This window comes from Pteropus vampyrus, unplaced genomic scaffold (assembly GCF_000151845.1).
Source record: "Pteropus vampyrus isolate Shadow unplaced genomic scaffold, Pvam_2.0 Scaffold76, whole genome shotgun sequence".
NCBI lineage: Eukaryota > Metazoa > Chordata > Mammalia > Chiroptera > Pteropodidae > Pteropus > Pteropus vampyrus.
The window spans coordinates 1,101,281-1,121,331 of record NW_011888857.1 but is presented as its reverse complement, the minus strand read 5'-3'; the positions used below and the strand labels follow the sequence as shown (position 1 = coordinate 1,121,331).

The window sequence follows — 20,051 nt, the reverse complement described above, 5'->3', positions numbered from 1 at the left end:
TTTCTCAAGCATTGGAAATCCTTGAGGAAAGGGTTATGTTTTCTTCATTTATTTATTCCCTGAATCTAGGACACAGGTGTTGAGTTGATAGCTGGTGACTTAGTGGAGCTCTCACTTGGCCAAATAAGAGATAATCTGAGCATCAAAATAAATAGATAGTAATGAATTGTAACTCCTTTAATAAAACAGGAAGCCATTAGTACGTACTTATACAAATAAATGAATGAATAAGTTATTGAGGAACAAGGTATTTACATAGCTTCAAAGTATCTTCCCACAAAATATTTAATGACTAAAAAGGGGAAATAATACATTTATAGTGGAGAGACCTGGCAGACATCATCTTAATCAAGTTAACATTACCAGTAATGGGGCAAATTGAAATCGTGTATCACCTGATAACATGCAATGAGAACTCAGCAACACTTCTGTGATATTCCTACCAAATTTACATAACTTAAACTTAATCATAAGGAAGTTCCAGACAAACTCAAATTGGGAACATTCTATCAAATACTTGGCCTATAATCCTCAAAATTGTCAAAACCATAAAAGTCAAAGGAAGTCTAAGGAATTTCCTGTCGAAGGAGACTGAAGAGAGACATAACAATGAATACAGCATATGATTCTGAACTGTTCTTTTCTATAAAGGATGGTGCTGGGACAAGTGTAAAACTAGAGTGGGGTCTAAGGATTAGATGTGTCAACTTCCTAATTATGTCAGTATCCTAAGTCAGATGTTTACATATTGTTATATAAGAGAATGTCCTTGTTTGTAAGAATTACACCCAAGTTATTCAGAAGTAACTTGTCATCAGGACAGCAACTTATTCTATAGCAGAACAGGAAAAAAACTTTTTTGTTCTATATTTACAACTTTTCTATAAATTTGAGATAATTTCAAAATTTTAAAAAATACAAACATTGGCATGTATGTGTGTATATATATTAATTAATACCTTTAGTATATTAAGATTATTTTTAAATTGGTAAGAACAAGTCAAATATCCAAATACAAAATAAGCAAAAGATATCAATAGGATGTTTTCAAAAGAAGACGCAGAAATAGCTAATAAATCTCACTAGTAATCAAAGAAATGTAAACAATAACCAAAGAATACCATTTTCAACTATCAGATATTTAAAATGATAATGCCCTGAGTTAAAGATGATATGGAGAAACACATGTCACTCATATTAATTGTAAGAGTGTGCATTGTTAAAACAATTCTAAGAAAGGATATCTATAGTTAGAGTGTACATTATCATTCTTGCCATCATACCATATCTAGGAATTTATCATAAAGAAATAATGACACGAGTTGACAAGTTATGATCATCATAACTCTGTGTGTCATACTGAAAATCTGGGCATAACCTAACAATTGTCATTATAGATTGGTTAGTTAAATAATGTTGCATCCAAATAATGGAACACCTTGCATGCAAAGGGAGGAGATTAAAAAAAATTACAAAACAATATAGCATATATAATATAATAATATATGACAATATATATTATAAATTATAAATATATAATAATTATTATAATAATAATATATAATAATATAATATATGACATTTGTAGAGAGTAATGTTGAATTATTTTCTTGCATTTTTTTAAATTTTAGTAGTTTCAAGTATACAGTAGTACATTGGTTAGATGTTTATATTGTTTATGAAATGATCCCCCTGATTCCTCTTTATCTCCTCTGGCTCTACACCTAGCCATTACATTACTGCTGACTGCCTTCCCTATGCCATGCTCCCTATCCCTGTGACCATCTATCAACTACGAATTTGTACTTCTTTAATCCTTCACCTCTTTCTCCCAGGCCCCCAACCACCCTCCTCTCTGGCCATTATCAGATTGTCCTCTATATTTGCGAGTCTGTTTTTGATTAGTTTGTTCTTTTTGTTTCTTAGATTCTACATATAAGTGAAATCATATGGTATTTATCTTTCTCTGTTTGACTTATTTCACTCAGCACTCTAGGTCCATCCATGTCATTGCAAATGGTAGGATTTCATTTTTTTTTTTTTTTTAATGGCTGAGTAATGTTCCATTGTGTACATGAAACATCACTTCTTTATCCAATCATCTGTTGATGGGCATTTAGGTTGCTTCCATATTTTGGCTATTGTAAATTGTGCTGCCATGAACATAAGTGTGCATAGATGTTTATGAATTATTGTTTAGGTTTTCTTTGGATAAATACCCAGAAGTACAATTGCTGGGTCAAAAAGTAGATCCATTTTTCATTTTTCGAGAACCCTCCAGACTGTTTTCCATAGTGGCTGTACCAACTTGCAGTCCTATGAAAGATGTATGAGGGTTCCTTTTTCTCCATATTCTCACCAACTGTTGTTCTTTGATTTATTGATGATAGCCATCCTGACAGGTGTGAGGTGATATCTTATTGTGGTTTTAATTTGCATTTCTCTGATGATTAGCGACCTTGAGAATCTTTTCATATGTATATTGGCCGTCTGTATTTCCTCTTTGAATAAATATCTATTCAGATCTTCTGCCTATTTTTTAATTAGATTTTTTGTTGTTGTTGAGTTATATGAGTTCTTTATATATTTTGGATATTATCCCCTTATCAGATGTATTATAAGCGAATATCTTCTCCTATTCAGTTGGTTGTCTTTTAGTTTTGTTGATGGTTTCCTTTGCTGCGCAAAAACTTTTTAGTTTGATGTAGTCCCTTTTGTTTATTTTTTCTTTTGTTTCATTTGCCCAAGGAGATATATCTTAAAAGAAATTACTAGTAGCAGTATCAGACAGATTACTGCCTATGTTTTCTTCTAGAAGTTTTATGGTTTTGGGTCTTACATTTAAGTCTTTAATACATTTTGACTCTATTCTTGTATATGATGTAAGAAGGTGGTCCAGTTTCTTTCTTTCTTTCTTTCTTTTTCTTTCTTTCTTTTTCTTTCTTTCTTTCTTTCTTTCTTTCTTTCTTTCTTTCTTTCTTTTCTTTTCTTTCTTTTTTGCATGTATCTGTCCAATTTTCTCAACACCATTTATTGAGGAGACTGTCTTTACCCCATTGTATATTCTTGCTTCCTTCATCACATATTAAGTGAGGTTATAGGCATGGATTTATTTCTGGGCTCTGTATTCTGTTCCATTGATCAATGTATTTGTTTTTATGCCAGTACCATGCTGTTTTGATTACTGTAGCCTTGTAGTATAGTTTGATATAAGATAGTGTGATTGTCATAGCTATTCGGAGTCTTTTATGGTTCCATATAAATTTTAGGATTATTTGTTGTAGCTCTCTGAAAAATGTCATTGATATTTTGAGAGGGATTGCATTGACTCTAGATTGCTTTGGGTAGTATGGCCATTTGAATGATGTTGATTCTTCCTACCCTTGAGCACGGTACATGCTTCTATTTATTTGTAACTTCTTCTGTTTCTTTTTTCAATGACATAATTTTCTGAGAACAGATCTTTTACCTCCTTGGTTAATTTGTTTCCCAGGTATTTTATTGTTTTTGTTGCAATCGTAAATGTGATTGTTTTCTTAATTTCTCTTTCTGAAAGTTCATCATTGGTGTATAAAAATGCCACTGACTTCTGAATATTAATTTTGGATCTTGCTACTTTACTGAATTCATTGATCATGAACTGAATTATTTTTCACGTATCCCTTTCCGACAGTGGATTGTTTAGCCCATGCATGCACTTCTTGCATCCTCATGTTCTTAGTATTTTCTCAACTGTGAACTAGAGGTAGGTCTGTCCTGGTCAGTGCTCTCCTTGGTTTCGCTAAACCATTCTTAATATCTCTATGTCCTCCTCTTAGTTGAGTATCCATGGTGAAGAGACTCAAACTCAATGTTGTTTGAAAAGCATCAAAAAAGGATGAAAAACATCAGGAAAGAAAAATTCATAAATGACAGCCTTTGGGGTAATGGTAATAAAAAATTTTTAACTTGAAAATTACTTGTGAATAGACTTCACAGTCTTTATAGTCACAGCTAAAGTATATGCTAATATAACTGTAGCTCAGCAAACTATTTTACGCAATTAGTCAAGACATTTGATATTGTACCTATTGCCTTATAAGTATATCTCACTATTTATCATAGGTGAACACCTGAAATATGTGTGTAAATAGATTTTTGATAATACAAATCATATTTTCTCAATAATTTCAAAAATGTCTCATCTTCACTTTAAATTAATCCTAACTGGTAGTGATAACAATTTCACTTTCTAAATTTTTCTATCAGTTAAATCAATATTTAAATGTACCAGAAGTTCTGATTCTTTAAAACCCAGGAATGAATCAGTCTAATGAGAAAAATTATTTTTAAAAAAGAAAATTTCATTCTTGTACCATATAATTTTAAGTCTAAATGGACAACAGAGATTATCTAGTGCAACTCCTCCAGTTTACAGATGAGAAAATTTTGAAGCTCAGAACAGAAAAATTAAAGAATTTGCCTCATATCATACATTTATCTACAGTCATTGCTATAGATAGAACTAGAAACCACGTCTTCAGCATACTTCTCACTGTACTGATAAGTAGTTTATATATTTGTAAACACTTTTCAACCCATTTCCTGTTTGCCCAGAGAATACACAGCACTTGTGGCCACAGAGATTACCCTGAGATAATGGATTACAGTTCTAACCTTACCCCCAAAGTTCGCCACAAAATATCTTACTTTTATTATTATTGTGTTTTTATTACTCTAGTATATCGATAGTTTTCAGAAACAAATGATATCATTCTATTTATAGCACTCATTTTTTAGTAATGGTATTTCCATTTACAAAATATAGTAATTCTCGATTGCTGAAAATGTCAGATCCTAGAAAACATAGCAGTCCTACATGTGATGTTAACATCATTCTCAAACAATTGTTAGCCGAAAATTCATTTGATGAATCCAATTTATGTATAAATTTCTGTTACATCAGGTTGAGACAAATTCTGTTTAGAAATAACTCCAAGAACTGTTTTTATATTTTATTTTCATATTGAAAACCAGTCAGATTTGCTTCAGCTCCAAAGAGCGTGTTTAGGTAAAATTAAATTACTGCTGGCAGCGAGCTGCACTTTTTTTTTCTAAACAGGAAATGGGTTAATATTAAATTTTTTTCATAAATCATACACAAAGTTAATATAACTGAGGCCTGTTGGTAAAGATCTTATCAATACAACTAAGAGAAATATCTCCTTAAACTATATACCTGAATACTTTATTCAACTATGTTGAATGTAGCCATGTTTAAATTTCATCTGAGCCACATTAGTCTGTTTGAACTCACAGACTTTTGAATGAACCTGGATCTCTCTCTGAGGCTCTACCTTAGTTTAGCCAAAGAGCAAATAACTTGGAGTTTTAGAAAACTCGAATTTTTAAGTGCCACTTTTATCACTAATTGTTGTACAGCCTTGGGCAACTCACTTAGCTTCTAATGGGTTAATTTTCTCAACCATAAAATGGAAATAATGACTGTACTTATCACTTACCACTCAAAGTTATTGTAATAATCAAATGTTACGACAGTGATGCAATGGTTTTGAGTATTTACTGTGTACCAGACATTTACCAGTCGATAAAATTAAAATCAAGTAGTCTTATTAGAAACAAACCCAAGCTTATTATCTATGACCAAATCTTTTACTTATCAAACTTTTAATTTTATATATACATTATTTTATTTTCGTAATTTATCTTTTCACAAATAAAATCTGTTACTCAAGCTTTTTTGTTGTTGTTGGTACAACAAAATTGATTTATTCTTTGATCATGGTAAGACTTTTGTAAGTATTCCTTTGTTCATTGTTTGAGAAACTGAAAGGTAATCATCTATTCATTATCCACTTGATTTCTAGATATACTACATTTGATTCTCTTTTTTTCTGATTCTCTTATAGTAGATTTTTTTATCTTTCTTATTGAGATTGCAAGAGAAAAATTCTTTCTAAAAGAAAACCAATGTCATTCGTTGGTAGAAATTAAAGCTTTCTGATGTAAATGACCATCAGACCGCTTGCTGATATAGATGGGCATAAAATTTTTTACTGTCAATTTTTTTTTAAATGTTAAACTTTTTCATCAGTATATAGTTTTACTTTGGTGTCATTGGGCTTCTTTTGCCCATGTTTGTATAGTAACATAAAGAAATAAATTCCTGTCAGACAACATGGTAATATAAGCAGACACAGGGATAATGTACACAGTACAACTTTTTTTCACTAAAGAAAATTTTAATGCTTGATATTTTAAGGTAAAAATTAAAGTTCTAATAATTGTTTTTATATTCTTTGTACTATTATAGTTTTAAAGACATTGTAGAACCTCGAGAGATCATTTTACCATAAAAGTTATGAAAATTATGAAAAATCATATGAAATAGTATACATTATTTGAAATGTGCTGCCTTTGGAATACATTGTAAATACTTTGGTAAACTAACCTTTGTTAAAGGTTTGGAAATAATAAGGAAGCCAAAGTCATATTTGTAACTGGATTTCCTTTTTGCCAACTCCTGTTTTATGAGTTACTAGACTGCTGAACAACAAAATAAAAAGGCAACATTCTCAAATAAATGAGTTTAATGTAAAAAATTTAAATGACAAGAGAAGATATTTATTTTCAGCAAAAAAAAATTATAAATGTTGCTGACAAGGAAATGTATCATGAAGATTAACAATACTTAGTATTTTAATACCAATACCATATAAATTACAGCTTTAAATGCTATAATTTCGTGTATCCAAAAATGAATATTCTCAATATACCTAAATGTATCGAATTTTCACCATTTTCTTTTGCTTTCAAAGTATTTATTCTCCTAGAAATCGAATTACTTTGGAGAAATTTATTTTATTGCTTATGAAGTTCTAAGCATTGCTGGTGATTGAGTTGTTTGTATCAATGTTAAATAAGGAAAGAGATTAAGACATATTAGCTTTATGTTTTCATTTTTGTTTTCATATCTAAAGAAACCCCCTTACCGTTGAAGAGAATATTAGATCTTTTATAGTTATCTTAACAGACTGTGAGAATATGAAATAAATAACAGATCATGTTGGTTGGATAAATGGTGGCAACTAAAAACTAAAACTAATTTGTATACGTGGTATTTAATAATGTGCCTTCAGATAGCAAATTTACTACCAAGTTACCTAAGGCAGATATTATTGACCAATTTTGGCAGGGGGAAAACACTTTAAAATTTTTTTGCATAGATGAAATAATAATTGTCTTAGGTAGATTCGTTATTCATGGATTAAGATACACTGAACATATTCTTGATCCACCCTCCTTTAACCCATAGTGACATTCGTCAAATGGTTGGCTGGAATTCATTTCATAATCTAGGACCTTGGAGCAGATTTTACCCCCCATGCAAAGCTAATTGACCCAGATAGGAATTAAATCTGCTGTGTTTGAACAGCAACACTATGTCCTGAAAGTTGAGCTAGCCAGGACAAATATGTGTTAAGATATGAAATAGTCACAATATTGCCTCTATGGAATATCATTATTCATAGGCACATTTCCTCACTTATGAAGGTAGAAAAATGTGTTCATGTAATTCATTGTATTTTCACTGAAAATGGAGAAATAACTATGAGAAATAACACTGTCGAATCCTTCGATTGGAGCCAATGTTTATTTTGCACAGAACAGGATTCTTTTCTCTTGTTTTTGTTTTGTTTTGCTTTGTTTTTGTTTTGTTTTGTTTTGTTTTTTGTTAGATAGGTACTTTTGGGCTAGGTGTGACTTTTCAATAAAATGTTACAGAGACGTGCATATATTTTTGCTAACCCACCTACTATTGATTTTGCACACTAAGCAGTCTGCTACATTTACTAACTTTTCTATTCTTTAATGTCTCATGTATGATTCAAATTATATTTCATTCTTTAGGGCATTTCTTCTGCCTATGTGATTGCTTTATTTAGGATCACAGTAAAGCAAATACTTTTGTATTTTTAGGGTCACCCACAGCTTTTAGATTAGGCATTCAGTGTCTATGCCCCAGAATCTCATTATCATGACCTTTAATGCTCAGCCATAGTGCACACGTCCATTATGAAGAATGTTAAATTCAGTTCATGTTAAAGCAGATTGTCTTCACTCTTACCAAATTTTATTTGAGGTGTCTTATAGCATTTGTAAAATATTTTAAAATAGTAACATTAATGCTAATATTCATATGGGAAATAATTTAGGTCATCTTACATTCATACATTTATTTTTTTGTCTTTTGTTTATAAATGAAGTAGAGTTTATACTCACTTGTCTTCACTTGTCTTAAAAGATCAAGTTTTCATATTAATATTATTTTAGCACTTTGTTCAGAGAAAATGAAAACTATTGTGGAAGACGAACTCAGGTGATCAGTACATTGATTCAGGTATACTTGGCAGAACCGTTAATTAACTATGTGTTAATTATCTATGATTACTCCTGAAAAGCTATAGTGGCTTCATCTTTTAGGTTGCTTCATTAAATCATTAATTTTCTTGGCGATAACTAAGCCTGACATAATTAAGTCATCTCAGTCTCCACAGATTTTTATCTTCCCATGATGTCAAGAATACTGAACTAGTTAACATAAGGCATGTAACTTGCTCCCTGGATGTATTGACTTTATTTTTTATAATTATTTATACTGTTTTTGGCCTGTTTTTTTTTTTTATTTAAGCAATCTCATAAATGGATACCTTTTAATTATTTACTTACTGTTTTAGCTTACATTTGTATTTTCTGTACAATAAGCCCATTTATGTATTTGAACCACTTCTTACCAACAGTTCTTTGACCCATGGATACATACAGCTGCTTCAGTTTATCCAGAAAATTATTTATGAGGAAGGATTTGATGGATCCAATCCCCAGGTATTGAGTACCTTCAAAGCCTTTTATAATCATGTATGTAATATTATTTTCAAGCTCTCTAGGGGTGCACCCAGAAGGTCTCAGAAAAATCCACGATGAACAAGCTGTTTGCAGGCACCGAAGATGTAAATAAGCAGAGCACAAGCAACCTTAGTTTGACTATTAATGTGTGTTTAGAATTTTCACTGAGTTCTCAGTGAATACACATAAGATGTACATATACATTGTCAGCATTATTTTTGAATATGTATTTATAACAACTGGAATTAATAATTGAAAATTACTCTTAAATATGTAAGACTTGTCCTTTTTCTATCTAAATTTTTTATATTTCTGTCATTCAGCCCTTAATTTTGTATTGCTTTATGAGGAAGAATGAATTATTTTAAGATTTTATTTCTTATTTCAGCATGCTTTGAGTTATTTCATTGAATAAAAGATGCATTTTTACTTGCTATTTTAAAATATTTTGTAACTTAACTGTTTTTCTGTAGCTCTATTTTTAAAACCTTCCTTCAGATTACCACTATTTAAGATGCTCTGGTTAGTTTAACTTAAACAAAATTTGGGAAATTTTATTTCTAGATATCATGCCTCTCAGAATTCTTCCTCAGTGATTTTAATTACGATAGCTGCTAAAAGATTTGTGTTTCATTTACATTATTTTAGCAGAATTATTTCTAGAGAATCATTATTTTTATTGAAGGAGATAAAGAAGCAAAAAGTCTTATTTTTGCCATTATCAACTACATTTGTTTTTAATTCATAGATTTTAAAATATTTTTATAAACTTTGCTGCTATATTTAATACTTTGTCCATGGAAAAATCAGTAGTTTTTGAATGTCTTGATCATTAGTTTAATAGCAGGTTGAAAATCCTTATGTGTATGTGTGGTAAAGCACACTCATTCATTTATAAATGGCTTTCATACGTGTTCCAGTTTTTGTAATGGCCCTTGGTATTTAGTATAATTTAATTTGCTCACTGTTGCTCAATATTTGGTCCTAGCTAAGATTTATGGGCACCATGTCTTCTCTTTGGTGGCAGTGCCTGTCTGGAAAGGTAAACTGGTCCCTGACAGACACCTCTCCCCACTTGCAGTGGTAACTATGGAAACAGGCATGTCATAACAGTTCCTACATTACAATGTGCAAAGCTGCTTCTCTTGCACGATGATGACATGTCTTCTAAGAGCAAGAAATTTTTTTAAAAAGCAAAAGCTATGGCATAAAGACATACTTAACATGTATATGTACATGAGTATACTCTCATATATATATGTATGCTAACATACACGCACACATACATGCACACACACTCAAAGAACCGTTAATAAGTAAGCTTTTATTGGAATGGAAGGTTTGTTTTCTTATTTGAGTATGAAAACACCATTTTCAATAAACAAAGTTTTTAATGAAAATTGATAGACAACAAATTGAAGCTGGTTTGGCTCTCAGCCTTTGTTTTTGTAATTAAAATATTAATGTATTCCCTGTGTGGAGGTATTATGTATTATATTCTAATGTGCTGTGTACCTACTTCACTTAAATATTTCTCATTCATTCTTTGGTTTAATATTTTCATTCATATATCTATCAAAGTCACTAACCTCCTGTAGTTCTCCTGATTCATTTTTGTTCTAAACTTTTAGCAGGTACTTTTTTATACAATAGTAGTAGGTACTGGTGACTGTAGGTTAAAATATAGCCAACCTTTAGTTTCTGAAATGTTAACAGGGAAAATAATGTAATTCGGCTCTCCTTTTACCTTCAGATTTCATTTTAATATCTAGATTTTTTTTTTTTTAGGTAAATTTTTCTCTGCCTTCTTTTCAGAGTGTTCTTTCTGTTGAGAATCTAACTTAAGCTACAGTTCATGTGATAACAAGTTTAAAAATGAAAAATGAACCTTAATTTTATCATTTTAACTTAGATCCTGAGTTTCTAAGTAATACAGAAAAAGGAATAACCTATGATATTTCACAGATATCTTACACAAATTCACCAGAAACTTATTTATATTTCTAACATATGCTCTGCTCTGAGACATCTTATTACTTCATTTCATTCAAGTAATGCGGAAGTAAAAAGAAATTTTTTATGAGCTATTTAGGATCACAACATACGGTATCTAGGTGGTTGTCTATCATAACCTTAATACAATCAGAAAAGAAAAATTAGATCAGCTGCCTTGGTAGTGTCATCATGCATTAGGTCCTTGGAGTCAGGAAGCTTTTTCAATTGTGCTTAGACTAAAGTCCTCTTTCCATAATCTGATTCCTATAGTTTTATCCAGGACATGGTGTCACTTTATATATTTGAAGTATTATATGGTCTCATAGAGCAATGTTCTATCCTATCGTTTTTGTTTTAGAGATGAGAAAACTAAGTCCTAAGTAATGTATGTGTCTTACCTAGAATCATACATCCGTTGAGTTGAACAGTCCAGACTATGGGTCTCTCTTACTCATCTTACTAACCACTGTCCCCTAGGTTTTCTTCTTCTATTATTTCAGTGTTTTATTCATTTTGTTTGCTTTTCTTTGTTGATAAATTCTCCTTGAAAAGGAATACACAAATTCAAATTTTATCTGTATAATATCAAGGAGATATATTGTGTTTGGCAATAACTAGTCGGATAATAAAGTTTATTAGTGATATTTTATAGCAGTAGCAAGGGGTATATTTTAAGGTATGGTTTCATCAGTTATCATACTGTCAAGTGACACATGTTCCAAGTCTTTGCTTTAAGAGCTAAATCTTATTTTTCCCATCAGAATCGTAATAATGATTTTCCAATTATTTCCATGTGCCAGGTTTTGCTAAGATCTCCTTCCTTTGCCCAGAAATTTTGCTGGATTGCCAAGGAAAGCATTTACAAAACATTTGTTTAGTTAGAATAATCCAAACAGTAGAACTTATTATAAATACATCTATTGGCAAACACTTTTTGACAATCATCCTAGGTTTTATTTAATGGTTTTTATTTAAAAACCATTTCTTTTCCCCCCATAAATATCAGTCACTATTATTATGACCTTAATATTAGTAAGCTTGAGTTCTAAATGTTCACATGTTGTTTTATGAAAAGTGTTGAACTTAGATTATTGTAATAATAGCTGCAAGAAGCAAAAATAGAAGCAAGTGTAAAGTGTAAAACCAAAACATACATTTTTAAACTTCCTTCAAACAAAATATCAGGCAGGGGTCATGGTAGAATTAAGTGAGAAATATCGAGCAATTTATCATTTATTGAAAGACAGAGAATTATATAATACTAATAATGGTTTCTAAGCACTCTAGATTTTCTTTATTATTAACTGTGATTTGTTATATATACTGTTTCAAACAGATTCTTAGAGTAGTCACTTAAAATTTAGAAATAATTAAAAACTTGAAGCTTATGATACTCTTCAAATTTTCTAAAAGTGGGAAAAAATCAGTTCTGTTATTTTTTTATATTCTCGTAATATAGATTTTCCTTATATTGCCTTATTATTGTTGCACATAATGCTTTTTACCGCATCTATTGGCATTATCTCCTTGATTTATTATAAATAAAAATAAGAACTGGCAAAGTAAAGGAGGTATCCTATTGGTTAACAGATCTTAATGTGTTTACCTCTTTCCTTTAGAAAAAACAGAAAAACATTTTAAGAATAGGAATTCAGAATCTTGGTTCACCTTTGTGGGGAGATGACGTTTGCTGTACGGAAAACTGTGACAACAGTTACAGCCTTACCAAGTTCCTCTACATTCTCCGTGGTCTTCTGCGAACCTCTCTTTCAGCCTGTATCATCACAATGCCAACACATCTTATCCAGGTAAGAATTTTTCCAAACCACTTTTTTCCCTAAATAGCAGTATATAATGAAAAGAAAAATATAAATGCTTTATGAGTCTGATAAATTATTTTCATATGCCTCTTAGATAAAAGAGATTTCAGATGCTTAAAACTTTTTTTCAGGTTTTTATTTAAAATTTATTGTAATGGGATCTTCACAAAAGGAGGGGGAAAGGGGGGGGAACACAGGAACACGATGACATGGCCAGGGCCACGGCTTCTGTTTTGGGGGAGAGGGATGAAAAGAAGAGGCCAGGCTGGAGCTGAGATGGAAGAGGGAAGGGAGAGACAGTGGGGCTGGATTCCTCCTCCTCTTGAATCCCCCCATTTACCCTGGTCCCCTAGGTTCCATCTCTTGTCCTGCCTCTGGTCCTAGTGGCTTTTTCTTTTGCTACCCTTGAATTATTTTCCTCTGACAGATTCTTAAGTAGGATGCTTAGGGCCTAAACCCAAAAATCTCCACCTTATAATGTCTTTCAGAGTGGCAAAATGTCTTTTATTTAGATTATTAAATTCTTGTGTATTTGTGGTTTTAATACATGATCAGTCCATTTTTTTAAATTCTTTTTCTTTGATTTGTTATGCACTCACTAGTATTGTGATGTGAGGTTGACTATTGCTGTGATATCTTTTAATTAATCATAAAGCTTATCTGAACATAGGTCTTGAAGAGATATATGTAAACCTGCGTTCACAGCAGCACTATTCACAGCAGCACTATTCACAGCTAAAATTTGGAAGCAACCCGAATATCCATCAACAGATCAACACATAAGCAAAATGTGGCATATATTACAATGGAATATTATTCGGGCTTAAAAAGGAAGGAAATTCTGACATATGCTACAACATGGATAAATCTTGAGGCCATTATGCTAAGTGAAATAAGTCTCACAAAAAGATACTGTGATTCCATTGATATAAGATACGTAGTCAAAATCATAGAGATAAAGTAGTACAGTGGGCGCCAAGGACTGGGGGGGAATTATTGCTTACTGGGTACAAAGAGTTCTGGAGGTAGTACATAGTGATGGTAGCACAACATTATGAACATATTTAATATCACTGGATGGTATACTTAAAAATGGATAAAGTGGTAAATGTTATTTTTTTAACATTTAATGTTATTGTATGTTATTTTCATTATTAATATTTAATATTTTTAAGTATTTCTTACATTTCCCACATGATTTTTCACCTATACATAAACAAAACTTAAAGTAATGTGTGATGAAATTAGTTACGAAAGAGCGAAGATTCGTATGAGCGAGGATTATCGCCAGTTCATTGCAAGCCTCAGTCACAACTGCACCAACAAAAGAACTGGATGGAGCAGCAATATATGTCACGCCATTCCTTTTAGCTCTGTCTGCATTATCCCTGAAGGAAAAGAAGGCATCAGAGCTGATAGAAACTTCACTACATTTGTCAATCCATTTCTTCTTCTCTGCCTCAGTTAATAATTCAGGACTTCCTCAAACAATGCTTTCCACTTTATTAAGTCTTCATCTTCACCTACGGTTCCAGTAATATATTGATTGATGGCATTGGAGATTTCTGCTGTCTTCACTCCGGTTGTAAACTTCATTGAGAGTACTTGTGGGTGATGTCTAAGCCACCAAAATTTCACCTTATCTTTGGCCAGGCATGTGCTGTGTGTCCAAGATTGCTGTCCTGCTCCAGTGCCATTAACCTGACCATTCTTGGCATAGCACACAATTGGACTGAGTATACTTGACAGCAGTGGTGGCCACGATGAGATCTCGGAGCACAGATTACAGCAAATCTTTATTCTTGGTAACAACATTGCTAAATAATAACCTGTTGATGGCACTGTTATTTCTCTTCTGGTTTAAACGAAGACCAAAGAGAGTTTGAACTTCATTCTCATCTGGATTGTAAGACTGGTCCATCTGAAGAATGCAGTAGTTCCCATTTTTCTTTTTAGAAAGTATTCTCAAAGCTGCTTCTTCACATCCTGGGACAACATACCGTCAGATACCTCTCTGGAGATAACTTTGGCAGTAGGGACATCACATATATCAGCTAATGCAACGGTCACCAAATGAAGACATCCTATCGGCCCCTCTTGCTTTTGCATATGCAGTTAGTCGATAAGGATGTAAGGGTTTTGTACCTGTCATAGACCATGCAGACTTTGGCCTCATCTTCACAAAGTGGAATTTCAGCAGCAGCATGTGCTGGACTGACATGCTTAAAAGAGGCAGCGGCTGGAATGCCTATAGCTTCTTTGAATTTTTTCACCAGCTGCCAGGCATTCAAAGCATCACGCAGGTTTATAAATCCAGGGGCTCCATTTCGAACTGTAACGGGAATCTTGGGCTTCAGTGTAGAACTGGGCAGGAGTTTGATGTGGGTTCATTCCATACCTCAAGGGCATCTGAGATATTTCTTTACTATGCTTATGATGAAGTAATCTGAAATTGCTTCATCATATTGTGCTGTATGAGTGAAAGCCTTCAAGGTTAACTGACATCTAGTCTCCAGGGAGGTGTCTTTACTGTGGGGAGCTCTGCATCTCTGTGGACACTGCTGCGTGGTCCTCTGGTTCACACACTCCTCAAGCGTGGTTTTTGGGTGCTGCTCTCAGCAGGGTTACCCCACCAGTATCAATTTGCTCAACAGCCTCTTCAGCAGTTACACCTGGAGAAGCCACTGTCTTCACAAAGGGGTACAGATTATAAACAACAACTCATAAGGTTGAAATCAAGTCTGGCCATGTCAGCATTACCTTCTGGGATGTTACCAACCGAGATTCCAGCATGGATTGCAGGATGCAGGGTTTTCAAACGTCCCACTATCATTTCAGGAAATCCCATCAGCTCTGAGACCTCTCTGCCAAGCCGGCATCCTTGAGAGCTTTTGCAGTCCCTCCAGAAGCTATCAGATTCAAACCAACAGAAGTTAGGTTTCTGGCAAATTCCACAAAGCCGGTTTTGTCATAGACACTAAATAAGGCAAGCTGGCTGGGTGCCATGGCCGAAGTGGGGAGTCCAGGGTTGAGCGTGGGAAGCAGCAGCGACGCCACGTACAGAGGGAGGTGGTGTGGCCGAGAGGATCGTGATCCGGAATCCGGGTTTTATGTTATTTTTTTTTTAAATGCATACACTAAAACACTTTGATTCGAAATAGTTTTTATAGTAGAGAAGTTTGAGGTTGTTTTGATTTACTTCTCTAGGAAATAGCAATAATAGCAATAACAAGAGCAGCTAACAAATACAGATTATTTACTTTTAAGTCAGGACCTAACAGTTCCCATAGAATTTTTATGTAAATACTATTATTAACTACATTTCACACATAAGGAAATCGAGGTACAGAGAAGTTAAGAAACTACATCTAGGTTCAATACTTGAGAAACTGTAATTTGAACCCAGAAAATTGGGTTTCAGAACTGCGTTATAGGAAAACTCTGCTAGAATTATAACAGGATTTTATTCTGGAAGTCAGCCTCTCGAAGCCAGCAAGTCTCAAATCTTTAATCTTAGAGCTAGACTTAGGCTAATCTGAGCTGGGCTCCTGCCTTTGACCAAGTAAAGTATCACCTCTGTTTTGCAACTGAGGTCTGAACTGAAATGACATTTGTTGAAGCAAATCTGAGAAACAAGGGCTATACTCTGTGAGACTGCGAGGGTCTATGAGAATGTTACATTTAGTTAAATTAACAGAAATATACCCGATATAATTGGGACTTGGAGTTCTCCAAGGAGATAAATGCCATTTGAAGATGCTTTACCTAAAATATACTGTCCAGGTGTTAAAAGCTGAGACTTAGAGGGCTATGAAATTTGTGAAACATGTCACAATCCTTGAACTTGCCTCTAATCTATAGTAAAAGTATTTGCATTTGTTTCATATCTGCTTTTAAGGAAAAGTTGCTATTTTAAGTGACCGTTTAAAATTTTTAAATTTACTGATATAACACCATATTCCCTCACAAGCAGAGGAAGGATATAATTAATAGCATACCTCTATACATTATCAGTAACACTTTTGAGCTTCTTGAGAGTTACTATAGCAACTTCCTGCTGTTCAAGGTAGCACTTTTTTAATAATTACAAAATTTTAACAAAATAAAAATTAGATCTAAATCAAAAAAAAAATTCAACTTTTCACATCAGAGTTTCTTAAATCCAAATAGTCCCTCTCAACAAATTGGAAAAAAAAAAATCTGTACTTTTTACAAATTTAGTTATTGAAGCAGTGGTTTATTATCTTTAATCATTTACTCATTCGTTTATTTCTTCTACACCATTTTTGAGTAAATGATATGTACTGTGACCCACTGTATATATCATTGGAAATTTAAAAATGAATGAAAGACACGGGAACTCTGTAGTAGGGAGGTAAACATTAAAAAATGTGTTATAATCTGAAAATGAGATTAAGAAAGCAATTACATTCACGATAGCATCAAAAAGAATATGATACGTAGGAATCATTTTAACAAGAGAAGTATAAATACTTCTTATACTCTGAAAACTACAAAATGTTGTTGAAAGATCTTAAAAAGAATCTGAATGGAAAAATTTCCCATGTTCATGGATCTAAAGGCTCAAAATTGTTAAGATGACAATCCTCCTCAAACTGATCTATAGATTCAAAGCAATCCCTATCAAAATTCCACTGACTTTTTTTGAAGAAGTTGACAAACTGATTCAAAATTTCCTGTGGTATTTCAAAGGACTTAAATAGCCAAAACAATTCTTAAAAAGAATAAAGTCAGAGAGCTTGCATTTCTCAATTTCAAAACATATTACAAAGCAATGATAAAACACACTGTAGTACTAGCATAAGAATAGGCATATAAATCAATGGAACAGAATTGAGAGTTCAGAAATAAACCCATACATGTATAGTCAACTGACTTTTGACAAAAGCGCCAAGGCTATTCAATAGAAAAAGAATAGTCTTTTTCTATAAATGGCATGGGACTAGATAGTCTCATGCAGAAGAACGAAGTTGGACATTTACCTCATACTGTGTACAAAAGTTAACTCTGAATGGTTCAAAGACCTAAATGTAAGGGCCAAAACTATAAAACTCTTAGAAGAAAACTTAGGAGTAAATTTTCATGACCTTTGATTTGGCAAAGGATTCTTAGATATGACATCAAAAGCACAATTAAAAAGAAGAAAAAAATAGATAAATTGGACCTTATCAAAATTAGAAACTTTTGTGTTTTAAAGAACACCATCAAGAAAGTGAAAAGACAACCCACAGGATGGATGAAAATATTTGCAAGTCACATATTTGATAAGGAATTTGCACCTACAATATAAAGAATGCTTACAACTCAATAATAAAAAGACATATAACTCAATAAAAAATGTAGAACGGATTTGAATACACGGTTTCCAGAGAAGATATACTAATGGTCAATTAGCACATGAAAGATGCTCAACTTTATTGGTCATCAAGAATGTGCAAATCAAAACCACAATGAGATCCCACTTCATACTCTAGAGGATGGCTAGAATCAAAACTCAAATCATAGTAAGTGCTGGCAAGATGTGGAGAAATTGAAAATGTCTTATCCTTCTAGTGGGAATGTAAAATGGGGCAACTCCTTTGGCAAACAGTCTGGCACTTCTTCAGTGCTTAAACTTGGAGTTACCATATGACCTAGCAATTCCACTCCTAGGTATATACCCAAGAGAAATAAGAACATGTGTCTACATAGAAACTTGCACATAATAGCCAAAAGATGGGAAACAGCCCAAATGTCCATTAACTGATGACTGGATAAGTAAAAAGTGTCATATCCTTGTCATGGAATATTATTTGGCCATAAAAAGAATGAAATATTGATGCTTGCTACAACATAAATGAATCTTGAAAACATTATGCTATAAGTAAAAAAAAAGCCATCACAAAACAACACGTACTGTATGGTTTCATTCATATGAAAGTCCTTAATAGGGAAATCTATAGAAACAGAAAGTAGGTAATGGTTGCCTGGGACTTTAGGGTGTGGGAAGACTGAGGGACCTGGGGCACAAGGGGTGTGATATGCAAAAGGTTTGAGGGTCACTCGTTTGTTTTGAGGTGATGAAAATGTTATGAAATCGACTATGGTGATAGTTACAAATATCTGTGAAAATACTAAATAAAAACACTGAATTACTTTAAATGGGTAAATTGGATGGCATGTGAATTCTATCTCAACAAAGCTGTTGAAAAAAAGATGAGTTATAAAATAGTTGATGGATTTGATAGTAATGAAGATACCAAATCACAATTTTAGTCCAGTGGTTATCAAACTTTTTGATCTCAGAACCTCTTCACCTCTTAAAAAATATTGTGGATTTCAGAGCACTTTTATTCATTTGGGTTATATGTGTTGATATTTACCATATTATAAATTAAAACTAAGAAATTTAAAATATTTATGAATTCAATTAAAATAATAATAAATGATTACATGATTGTGAAAAATAACAATTTTCCAAAAAAAGTTTAGCAAGATGAGTAACATTGATTTACGTTTTTCCATAGTAGAAAACAGCAAGTTCTAATATCAACTTTTTAAAAAATCCATTGTTATGGTTGCAGCATTAAAAGAAAATCTGACCTTACACAGAAAAAGTTGGAAAAGGGAGGACTGTTTTAATAGCCTTTTCATATAATTGTGGATATTCTTTTTAGATATGTACTGAAACTTGACAAGTAATAGTTTCATAAATATTAATTGCAATGTGGAATCAAAAACTATATTAATGAATTTTTTCAGGCTATGCTACGCTAACAGTCATTGGTTTATCTTGCACTTTATAATGGGTCTTTTTTCCTTTCAAGATACTGAAGTATTATTCTTTGGTCATTTGGATAGTATTGGTTCACTGAGTTATGTAGATCTTCCAAATATTTACACATTTTATTATATAATATAAAAAATCACACTGGTTAATATCAGTCACCATCCACAGTGTTGTATGTGTTGCTGGGTTATTTGTATCATTAATTAGTTTTCTATTGTAAGAATATACCACAATTTCTTTATCTTTTCATCTACTGATGGACATTTGAATTGTTTCCAGATTGAAGCTGTTATGAATAAAGCCACTGTGACAATAATGTATAAGTCTTTGTGCAAATATGTATTTTCACCTCTCTGGGAATCACATCTCTCCAAAACTTTTCATTTTCAGTCTTTTTTATTTTAGCCATTGTAGTCCATGCAAAATATGACATTGTGATAATTTGCATTTCCTTGATAACTAATAATGTTGATCATCTTTTCATGTGCTTATTGGCTATTTGCATATCTTTTGTCTAAGTCTTTTGGCCATTTTTTTTT

General features: G+C 32.5%; 1 protein-coding gene and 1 pseudogene across 3 annotated transcripts in view; one reads left to right on the top strand and one right to left on the bottom strand.

Annotated features, from left to right (window-relative positions):
* Nucleotides 1-20,051, top strand: part of ELP4 (elongator acetyltransferase complex subunit 4) — a 198,019-nt gene that overhangs the window by 57,993 nt on the left and 119,975 nt on the right. For all 3 annotated transcript variants that reach the window (XM_011362547.2, XM_023532061.1, XM_023532060.1), the window contains exons 6-7: nucleotides 8,802-8,886; nucleotides 12,522-12,710. In XM_011362547.2, coding sequence (XP_011360849.1) covers nucleotides 8,802-8,886; nucleotides 12,522-12,710 — 274 coding nt within the window. The remainder of the gene's footprint in view (nucleotides 1-8,801; nucleotides 8,887-12,521; nucleotides 12,711-20,051) is intronic.
* Nucleotides 12,916-16,387, bottom strand: LOC105293735 (annotated as a pseudogene).